General features: G+C 36.3%; 1 protein-coding gene across 1 annotated transcript; it reads right to left on the bottom strand.

Annotated features, from left to right (window-relative positions):
• Window positions 1-10,857: 10,857 nt before the first annotated feature.
• LOC117926841 lies at window positions 10,858-11,991 on the bottom strand. The gene has a single exon (XM_034846131.1). It carries the CDS (start codon window positions 11,989-11,991, stop codon window positions 10,858-10,860), a length of 1,134 nt encoding a protein of 377 aa, XP_034702022.1.
• Between the last annotated feature and the right edge of the window lie 285 nt (window positions 11,992-12,276).

The following is a 12,276-nucleotide window of genomic DNA, read 5'->3' as shown; positions in this document are numbered from 1 at the left end:
TAGTTTAAGGTTGAATCATCAAGAAAAAGTTTAAGGCCTCATCTGACATGATTTACAACCTTTATAAATCAACAACTGTATAGTTGAGCACACTATAATGGAACAAACAGTTGTCTCATAAATTATTTCAGTACGCATAGAAAGGAAGAATGAAAGTTGAGCAGGTAGAAATTTAAAAATGCAAAACAATATTACAGGTAGGAAAAATAATGCAGTAAAACACTAAACACCAATCACTCAAAAAGTCTCCTCAATATTTGTTAGTCAATTTGAGGAGTTTCATGTCTTTCTTCTCACGGTCCCTACCTTGATTACCTCTGAGCTTTAGGAGATTTCTATGAGTTTGTTCAAAGCCCCACGATATTAGCTCGTATGTATCTCCCCTGCTACCTTTACTAAGTTAACTTGGGTTCTTGCTATATTTGCAGCTACACTTTCTACCTATCTCCCATTGGACCCAAATCCGTATTACTCATTATATATTGAATGGACATCTAATTGATCTCACCTAGTTCATTATAGACATCATGAGCTCCTAAGGAGACTCTTCTGGCCAAGGGAGTGTTTCATTCCCCATTCTGTTCTCCAACTTGACTTAACTGTGTTTTATCAAACATCTCCCATTGATGAGAGCTCTTGGTCTAAGCATGTGAGCCACACTTACGACTAGTTACTCATGATGTTGCTGATGAGGATGGACCAGAGCAGGAGACAACATTGAAGTCCACAATCTAGAGCTCACAATAGCCATGGATAAGTTAGTAATTCCTAATCAGCTGCTACTGCATTTGCCAAGCCTATTGGAGGATGCTTAATTCAGCCATTGGAGAGGTTTGTGGCCTTGTTTAAATAGGTTCATTACACTTAGGAGGTGGTCAAATGATTTCCAAAAAAATCCAAATCCAAAAATACTAAAAAATTAACAAGGGTACGAAGAATGTGAGGATTCCTCACATTCTTCGTATCATCCCAATTATACACTTATTTGAATTTTTCAAAAAATTTTGGGACTTCATATGATTTGGATATTGTTTAAATAGGTTCATTACACTCAGGAGGTATTCAAATAATTTTTGGAAAAATTAAAATCCAAAAATACTAAAAAATTAGACAAGGTACAAAGAATGTGAGGAATCCTCGCATTCTTTGTACCCTCCAAATTCTCCATTTCTTTGAACTTTTCAAAAAATTTTGGGACCTCATATGACTTGGATATTGTTTAAATAGGTTCATTACACTTAGGAGATGTTCAAATGATTTCCAAAAAAATCGAAATCCAAAAACATTAAAAAATTAACAAGGGTACGAAGAATGTGAGGAATCTTCACATTCTTTGTATCCTCCAAATTCTCCACTTTTTTGAACTTTTTGAAATTTTTTGGGACTTCATATGGGTTGGATATTGTTTAAATAGGTTCATTACACTTAGGAGGTGTTCAAATGATTTCCGAAAAAATAAAAATCCAAAAAAACTAAAAAATTAACAAGGTTACGAAGAATGTGAGGAATCCTCACATTCTTCGTACTCTTCCCATTCTCTACTTCTTTGAACTTTTCAAAATTTTTTGGGACTTCATATGACTTGAATATTGTTTAAATAAGTTCATTACACTTAGAAGATGGTTAAATGATTTCCAGAAGAATCCAAATCCAAAAATACTAAAAAATTAACAAGGGTACGAAGAATGTGAGAAATCCTCACATTCTTCGTACCCTCCCCATTTTCCACTTCTTTGAAATTTTTAAAAATTTTGAGGACTTCATATGACTTGAATATTGTTTAAATAGGTTCATTACACTTAGAAGGTAGTCAAATCATTTCCAGAAAAATCAAAATCCAAAAATACTAAAAAATTACCAAGGGTACGAAGAATGTGAGGAACCCTCTCCATTCTTCGCTTATATGATGTGTTAAAAATGTTTAGGGACTTCATATAGCTTAGATATTGTTTAAATTCATTTATTACACTTACTGGGTGTTTAAATGATGACCGAAAAAATCAAAATTTAAAAATACTAACAAATTAGTAAGATAATATCACATTCTTCATGCCCTCCCTACTATCCACTTATTTGATTTTTATTTTTATTTTTATTTTTATTTTTTTTATTTTATTTTTTATTTTTATAAATTGGGATTCCATATGACTTAGATATGGTTTAGATAAGTTCAGTACATTTTTGGGTGTTAAATGGATCCTTGAAAAATTCAAAATGGAAATTTAGAAAAAAATCAGCGAGGGGTTTGGATTTTCATATTGTTAGTAATTATACATTTTTCGTATTTTCAATATTTCAACCAATTTTTTTTTTTTGTGTAATTCAATTTAAATGCTAAGAAATAATTTAGTCATATATTCTCAATTAATAATTAGTACACAACTAATTTAATTTTAAATTAATATATATTTTATAAAATTTATTTCTATTTTTTCCCATTTTTTTCACTTCATAAACCAATTATATTGTTTTTCACACTTCAAATATTCATCAAAATTTTTCAACAAATTATTTGATGTTAAAATAAATTAAATTTACTTTTCCTTAATTTATAAATTATATCACCAAATTATTTAGAATTGTTTTTGTTTATTTTAAATTTAATTTTTATCTTTACCTCTTGGGTTTAATCACTTTATATTACACAAGTAAATAAACTGCAATTTCTTTTTCCAAAATTTTCTTTATTTTTCTGTTTCATAAAAAAAATTCCCCAAACAAAATAATTACATTAAACATGAATTTATAATTAGTCATTGTAATATAATTGGTCATTGTAACAGATGTTAACAATGTGTATTGCATAGGATTAATTCCCATGGCAACTGATTGGGTAACCTGAAGAATTGGTTTTGTTTAATTTTTTTTGGGAAAGTTGTGTTTTCGTGGGCCAATATGGTAATAATATTGTTTTTGGAACCCAGGTTTGTGAAATATGAAAAACATCTGTTAATGTGGAAACTTATATCAGATTCATGCACTTTGAGCTGGCTGTGTTTTTTCTACCGAGCTTGCCCCTCCAGGTATCCACGTCAGCAGCCCATCTCAGCACGGGCTGAAACTGAACCGGTTTTCTTTTGCAAAATCAAACACAAAAAACACCCTAGGCAACTGACCGTTGTTCCTCCCTCTGTCTCATTTGGTACCCATTCCTCTTATCTTTCTACACTCTATCACGGAGGCGAAGCAAAGGTTCCCACAAGAAAACCCTAGCGTTCAACCGTTCTTTCTTCCCCCTCTCTCATTTTGGCAGCCATTCCTCTCATCTGTCTTCACTCCGTCACCGAGGCGAAGTAGAGAATCTTGTATATTTTTCAACAATTTCTCTCATTTAATTTCTGAAGTCTTTAATCCCAAAATCCAATCTAGTTTTCTATCTTCAGCTCCTTCTCTTCTCAAAGTCCTAACCATTTGGACCCGATCATCCCAATTTCGTCACCCCTCCGGATCGAAGAGGGTGTGAAAATTTGCAAAATTTCACATATTTGAAAGTATAAACCTTTACTTGAAAACTTGAATCGAAATTTTTGTTGCTTGTGGTAATTGTGAAGAACCAAATGGAGCACTTCATTGAAACAAGGTCGAGTTAAGAAGACGACCTGAGGAGGGTACGTGTTGACTGAAAATCTGGTTTAGGATAGCGAACCGGAATGGAAATGACAACTCTGATATATTGGGTTCATGAAGAAGAAATCTTGTGTTCTTCTCATTGGATCACATTTTTCTGTAACCTTCACATCAAATGTGAAGGTAATTAATTTGTATTTAGGGTTGTTTTTTTAATATTTTTTTTTGTTTAAAATGGAGCAGAAGAGTGATTTTCGAGTGGTTCTTGTATTTGCAATTTTTCCTCCATTGGTGAGGGCATAGGTTGAGGCGAATGTCGATTTTGGATCACATGAGCGGTTGTTCGATCTCAATATTTTTGTGTATTGGAGACTCATGAAATGGAAAAATGTTGTGGACATATTTAGAAATTGGGTGGAAAACTTGTGTATTTATTCAGATTTTTAGACTGATGGTAATAATTGATGAATATAATTAGGCAATATCATATATTAGCGAAAAACTTGATAATTCAATCATATATGTTGAGAATAAAAAAAAAAAAAAAAAATAATAATTAAAATGCATAAATTATGTGTTGGTTAGTAGAAATTGTTGGTAGTGTTTGTGAATTTGTAATGTTTGTTGGAATTTGTAGTGTACATCTTTTGTCAACGAAGACAGAATTGTTTCATCGCATCAGGTACTACCTTAATGCAAAACATGTACTACCTTAATGGTCTTGAGGTACTACATTAATGTACATCAGGTACTATCTTAGTGCATATTTGAGAAATGTTGTTGTTGTGTGACTTAAGACACAATTAGTCCATTTCATTACACATTGCAGCATGACATTGTTATGTTCTCATAGGTTACTCCATCGTTGGCGTATGTAATCATAACAAATTTCATGTACTACCTTAATGCACCTCAGGTACTACCTTAATGGTCCTGAGGTACTACATTAATGTACATCTGATACTACCTTAATGCACCTGTGAGAAATGTAGCTCTTCTATGACTTCAGACACAATTAGTTCATTTCATTACCTATTGTAGCATGACGTTGTTATGTTGTCATAGGCGATTCCATCGGTAGCTTATGTAATCATAAGAAATCTCAGGTATTACCTTAATGCACTTAAGGTACTACCGTAATGGTCTTCAAGTACTACCTTAATGAACCTCAGGTACTACCTTAACGCACCTACGAGAAATGTAGCTATTCTGTGACTTCAGATTTTTATTAGTTTATTTCATTACCTATTGTAGCATGACGTTGTTATGTTGTCATAGGTGACTCCATCGACCTGATGTAATCATAAGAAATTTCAGGTACTACCTTAATGCACATAAGGTACTACCTTAATGGTCTTCAGGTACTACCTTAATGTACCTCAGGTACTACCTTAACGCACCTGCGAGAAATGTAGCCATTCTGTGACTTCAGATTTTCATTAGTTAATTTCATTACCTATTGCAGCATGACACTACCTTAAACCATATTCGATAAATTTTGCTCTCCCGACAATTTTTCACTCTCAGTATTTATTTAATCATACTGTTGTTTTCTCATTTTTCTGGTTATGTCAAGTTACGATGGTTTTGGTTGGATACGGAAGGTGATCATGCGAAGCAAATATTTATTGGTTTTCTACCACATTTATTTTTTCTATAACAACCTGTATATGGTTTGAAGCACAAAATTAGCAAAATGCACAATCATTTAGGAACCCTGAGTAGCCCTTGCCAATGAGGATGCGCAATAGTCCTGAACCCTGGTAGATCAGGATTTGAAGGGCGCCATTGCAAACTATTGGTATACCAGCAAACTGTTTCTAATATAGTAAATCAAGCCAAACAAACCTCCCAACTTACCAATAACATTAACAGAAGATGCTATGTAAAAGCTTACACAATAACTAAATATGAAAGGAAAGCCGTCAAACAATTTACTAATGTGAGTATAGAAGGATAAACTGAAACTGCATCAGTGTACAAACAAATAGGTTCCAGTCTATGTTTGTTGTTCTCTTATGAAATTAGTACCATACCCCATAATAAACCTATCACTTTGGATCACATCTTACAATCACAGTTGTTGTCCAATCAGTAGCCAATACAACACTGACCAACACCCTTAACTATAATAAAAGAACAAATATTGAGTGTTGTCCATGTTCCTACTCCCTTCCTTTACAATATTGAAGGAAAAATGAACAATCCTATTACACTGCTGTTACTGCGTCCCATATGCTCCAGCAGCAGCATCACCAGGTACTCTTCCTTTCCCTTACACGTTGGCCATTCTTGTACATAAAGTCCTCATATTCAGCATAACCCAACTGCCACTGTTACAATGGGATGTGGAATACTTCATCAGATACATCACATATAGAACATAAATAATGGTTTTACAATTGGAACAAATCACATCAGCACACAACATGATATGAATTAATAAATTTTGGACAAATTACAATCAACCCTTGGTCATTTTGGTACGTAGCAGTAGATAGGAAGAAACTTATCATGAACTATGAAGTCACAAATGACATGCGGCCATAATTGTATCTCTGACATTGTTGCGTTCATTGAGCACTAGTTGCAGCACTAGCTGGAGTCTGTACATGTTCGTCTTGTCCTACGGAAATGGGAAAAAATTATTCCATGCGGTTGGGAAAAAAATAAAGAAAAACAGTCCAAGTTTGACAGTGTAAACCAACTCTAACCTCTGCCACTGAAGTAGTTAAGGTCGCCCCATTCCAAAATTCCATGAACTTTAGAACGAGGACACCACAATCGGACCTATAACACATCAGAAATGTGTTAGATGATAGAAATCTGATAAATCAAATTATTTAGAAATGTTTGTTTTTGTTGGAATATCTGAATACTTTACCCATTCAGCTGTTGGAGAAGGTGTGGTTGGACATGCACAAAACTTGGGACATCCGCATCCATATGGATTCTATATGCATGCAGTGCTTTGTGGAGTGCCATTGATAATAGTCGCGTTGCAGCACTGATGTTGTTGCCCTGCCTTAGGGGCAATGACGAAAGTATCTCAACTCTTCTAGCTGCAAAATTAACAACATGCACATGCCAGTGATTATTCTCGCAAACCAGGATGAACATCTGCATAACAATTCAAGAGTTATTAGCTTTTATGTCATTACTTTATAGTCATTTCCAATACCCTTGCATTTATTACTATGGAATTGAACTTTAGCTATGTTCATTTACCATGTCACATGAACTAAGATCATGGCCCAATGTGTCAGGATCCAGATACATAGCGCATCTTTCCAGAATGACTTGCGTTGTTGCATTAGATTTGAGGTTGCTCAGAACAACCTGTTCAAGGGTGAGGTGAATCAATACAAACATCAACATCTACTCTTCTAGTTTCAGACCAAGTGAATTTAGGATATTAGAGGGCTCACCGAGAACGAAGGCTCAAAAAAGTGTGCACGAGCTGGTGGTGCTTGCTGTCCATTCATCATGCGAGAGACAATCGCAACAATCTGCCAAAGTTGTGTAAAATAACATATTTTACAACCTCCATCAACACTTTATCGATTCATATGACTTATTAATTGTGAATTTAGTAAGGCATAAGGATAAGTAACCTACCATTGAATTAACCCACCGCTCTGCATTTAGACAAGAAAGTTCCTCCTGTGTAATGTACATCCCATACATGTCGCACAAAATCTCACTACAATGACATGAAAGTAAATTTGTCATGATGATGTAGAGTTATTGACCTATAAAATGATTATAAGAATGAGTTTTAGAAATCTTAAGTGTACCTAGGATCACCCATTTCAGCCAAAGCATAATCTGCTACTACTCGATCTGCATGAGGTATTTTTGGGAATTGTTTAACACATTGGGCGACAAACGGACTTTTGCAAGCGGGAGGATGCTTGACAATCCTTTTAGCGGTCCGCTTATATCTCTTCATTGATGAAGGTTTAGGGGCTTGGCTGCCACTCCTACCTGCGCCTTCACCTGCTTCCACATCCTCTACTGTCACTACTGTCACTTCAGCTGGAAGGGATGCCTTTGCCTGAGACTGTGGGACCAATGGCTCGGAATAAGTGGGAGTTGGTGATGGTCCCATTCTAATTGGCGAATGGGGGGTTGGTACGAGGTTGTCTTCTGGTTCAATTTCCTCAGCTGATGGCTGCCTCACTGGTGTTGGCCGCATTGGTTGATCTTTAGTGTGGTGCTCTGCTGATGGGCAAGGGACGGATGAATTCCCCTTTGATCCACCGCACCGACAACGTAATGCACCCACATCCTACACCAAAGACAAAGCTAATCTAAGCATAGTCTCTGATGTCTCATTGATGCGGGCTTCAATAACTTGTTATAAAGTGGAACAACAAATATTATAAGCATAGTATTGTATGGAGTCTGTATGGAACAACATGTATGAGTGGTTAGTGGCTATGCAATACCTCTGTAGCATCGTCACCGGCTGTGGAGGTCGAGGCTACTGATGGTACCTGCATGTGAGGTGTGCTTTGTGGTTGCTCCTGTGCTTGCACAATGCACCATCAGTTGAATTAGAGAAGCAACAAATTGGGACTGACATGAATAAGCTACTATGGTCATTTAACTAATACGAAAAGCTATGTTCATTTATAGCATACATCCACATGCCCATATTCACTGAAAGTTGATATTTCAGCTACTAAGTGGCACTTTATGACATCGTCACTCCATGCGGCAGCAAGTGGCCGGGTCACCTCAACAATAACTGATGGCATATAGAAGAATGCCATATAAAAGAGCTGTACAAGGGTAGTATACGAAACAATAAGCATTAAATTATGGAATTGCAGTAACGATGAGTTTTAAAATAAAATGTAAACAAAGTTGAACCTAATTGCAGAATATTGTGGACCCTTGACTGTACCTGGAGGAACATGAGGCAGCCTCGGATGTAAGTAGGCTGCTTTTGCCGATATTCCCTAATGCCGTCCTCTAAGTGTTGCAGCAGAAACTTAGCCCAATTTCTTTGGACACCAAGATCAGAATCCCATATGGTGTCCTATAGGTCATGGCTTCCTTCAAGTTTGGAATTAGGTGCCAGCAGAGTGGCACAAGAAAAAATTAAAAATGATTTTAAAAAATCATCACCAACGGGCAGATTGTCAAGGTTTTGCTCCAAAACCCTGAGAGTGTATGTACGGTTGGAGGGGCCTATTCTCTTAATAATAACCAAGTCTTCCCTGGAGTTAGGGATGCCCATGACTTGGATGACATGTTGTTCATTAACATTGACAGCACTGCCAGTTGCCATTTTAAGCCTGTGGTAGGTAACGTCATATTGAGATATGAGCCACCCGCACAGCTCATATCTCAGCTCCCGACAGGCAAATGTTAGCAGGCCCCCAAATCCCATATCTGTAATGGCTTGGTGTTTTTCTGGTGGTAAGCGTGCAATCACAGTGATGAATTTCCTTCCAAAACATCGGGACTTTGGGAGCTTTTCCTACAGTTAAAATTAAATATTGGTCAGTGATAGGAAAATAGAATATATGGAAATATGCATTAAAGGTGAAATTGAAGATTGAATGCATTGTTGAATGAAATCCGTGTTGCCGACATGTGCATATGTTGCAGGGACATGTTCCTTCCTTTTCCTCATTTCTGTTGCCATGCCTAGAATAAGATGACCTTCTCGTTTAGATGGATATAATGGAAGCACAATTAATTAAACCTGCAAAGTAAGAACTGTTAGCGTACAGTTGTGGCTGGTATTGCACAAGCCATGAAGAAGTGTGATGAAAAATAAATTTTGTTAGAGTGCATGAAAAATGAAGCAAAGGTTAGGGCAAAAATTGGTTTGATCGCACTCTTCAAACCATGGGGAGTATAAAAGAAAATAGCACTCAAATCAAAGGACAAATATGCAGATAATTAAATGAAAGAGGCCAGCTGACACTGATATTAGCAACCAGCCTCTGAAAATGCCACCAAATGATGCCACTCATTCAAAGTATTTATTTTCGGATAAGATCTTTTGTTGCTATTTTGAAGGAGTATTTTTCTTCTTTCCAAGCATTTGATGGTTATCATTTTCACCCACTCAACTAAAAGGCCTCTGAATTGAGATGTAGACACGATAGTGAGACCTGAATTGAGATGACTAAAGAACCATAGAAGCTGGAAAATATGGACACATACTAACCAATGCTATCAGTGGGAAATAATCGAATAAATTGTAAAGATCATCTAAACATTAATAGTATTGCCATACCTGGAAATCCACCAAGAACAAACAAAATTATCAGCACTTAAAGAACATAGACCTGCAAAGAGACATGTAGTCTAAGGGACGTGATATGAGATCACACAGAGGTATATCCCTCAGGAGGACTCGAATGTGTCTCTGCAAAATAAATTTAATTCAATAAAATGAACCATGAAAGTCAGCAGATTTTTGTTATTTTCCCAGATTTATAGCTCATGTTTAACTACTATAAAGTCAGTACGCAAGAATGAACATACCAGAATTGTCCAAACTATGACAAGATTGAAAAACCATTTAAGGAAGAATATATTTCAGGTTAATGCCCTTCATAAAATTCCAGCCAGTTACTAAACCCCAGGGCTAGTAATCTTATGAACCATGTAGATGCTTTTGAGAGTGAACACTCTTACCAACTAAAAGTTACATATCTATATAAGAAAAATAAAATTATTTTTTCCACTAGATCAAATTTATATATGCAATCTAAAGCGAAATTGTTCTTGTGAACAAGAACAATGAACATTACATTTAGCAGTGGCCTAAGCTGCACATCTATTCTGCATGAATTCATATAGAACATAAAAAAGTGGGATAATAACCACCATGCATGTAGTTAGACAATATATACTGTGGCGGCATTAGTCTTTATAAAGGGGAAAACAAAGAATAACAAAATACATGCATTCAATGGTTAAAATTTAAGGTTGTTGGATTCGCGTAGTATATAGTACAGTCCAACATTAGTCTTTATACATGGGAACACAAACTGCAGTATGGTTAAAATGGCTTAAGCAATGTAATCTTAGCAAATACATGGGATTTGAGTAACTACCATTAAAACAAGATGTGGTGCAAACATAGTTCGGACTTTGTGAAAGAACTAAATCAGCAGAGAAATATAATGTAACTCAATGAACATTACAGGTGAATGGAAATGCACAAAACATTCAAATAGTAACGATGATTGGGTGACAACCAGTTAGTTGAAATAGAGTAATACAAGATCAGCATAATGCAATAAGTAGACAGATATGCATTTAGGGCAAAGGATTTTTGTAGGTTTTTCTATTGTGGCCGGACATATGACAACGAGAGCAATAAACAGTTCGTTTATCTTGAAATTGAGACTCAATGCGCTTCTTCCTTGGCCTTCTGGGAGCGCGCTTTGTATGTGGAGGCTTTAGAGAGAAGAATACCTCCTCGGTGATAGATTGAACCAAACCATCATCATCCACAGTAGGCATGTCATGGGTCTTTATGCCGGAAAAAGAGCCCCCATATATCAACTCTTGCATTGGGTATTTGTAGCAATCATCGACGAAATCAGTAACATTTTGACCAATGGAAATAATGACGGCTATGGCATGCTCACAAGGGATTCCCAACATTTGCCAACCCCTACAAGTGCATGTACGGTTCAGAATGTCTACATTCAACAAGGCTCTCCCAATACATACCCCAAATACTCCATTCATGAACGGTGTGACTGGATACACCGCACCCTTTGCAATATTTTCCTGCACCTTAGCTTCAATTTTTGGCCCTATACACCCTTTCCAATTCTTGGACTTTTCTTGATGCTTCACAAGCATAGAAGCTAACTTGGACATGTGCTCCAATAAAAAGTTACAAATAGAGTGATGTCTTTCAATCCGTAACCAAGCATTAAATGACTTGGCAAGGTTCCTGGTCATTTTATCCCATCTTTGTTTTGGGAATTTTGACATGGTCCAATGGTGCGGCGCATTTTCTTCAACCCATGTGGCTAAAGCCTCGTTGTATTTTTTTAGTTCAAACATGGAAACGTTATAATCATGTTCTAACCTTCCATACGCAATGCTATCTAGGAATTGCAATGCATTTTCTTTACCCTTGTTCCCTCGTGTGTTATGCTTGGACAAGAAACTACTAAAATTCTCCTTCAGGTGACGGTAGCAATAAGCATGGTTTTCAATGCCAAACACCTCAAGGACACTACAAAGCAAAGCAGGATGTCTATCTGAGATAATAATAATTTCCTTGTTTCCCACAACTATCTTCAGTTTTTCCAAGAACCATAACCAATCTTCATAATTTTTCGAGCTCATCACTCCAAAGACTAAGGGGAACATGGAGTCATTCGCATCATAGGTGGTGGCTGAAAATAGAGCACCGCCATAAGGCCCACTCATATGGGCCAAATCATTTGATTGGTTGACACCCCCTTACAAACCCTTCGATAGATATTGAATGAGCAACAAAAAGCTTCTCAAAATGGTCGTCATTGGAATAACTCAACTCAACACTCGATCCCGGATTTGTTGCAAGCATTCTTTCACACATCCATGGCAACAATTTGTAATAATTCTTGGGTTGTCCATAAATGCGCTCCTTAGCCTTCTCTTTCATTTGCCATGCTTGTAGGTAAGTTAACTAGATGCCATGTTGCCTTACAAAGTCCTTACAAATTTGGCGTG

The sequence above is a fragment of the Vitis riparia genome, chromosome 12 (assembly GCF_004353265.1).
Source record: "Vitis riparia cultivar Riparia Gloire de Montpellier isolate 1030 chromosome 12, EGFV_Vit.rip_1.0, whole genome shotgun sequence".
Lineage (NCBI taxonomy): Eukaryota > Viridiplantae > Streptophyta > Magnoliopsida > Vitales > Vitaceae > Vitis > Vitis riparia.
The sequence above is the reverse complement of the archived record's forward strand: the minus strand, read 5'-3'. Positions and strand labels throughout refer to the sequence as shown.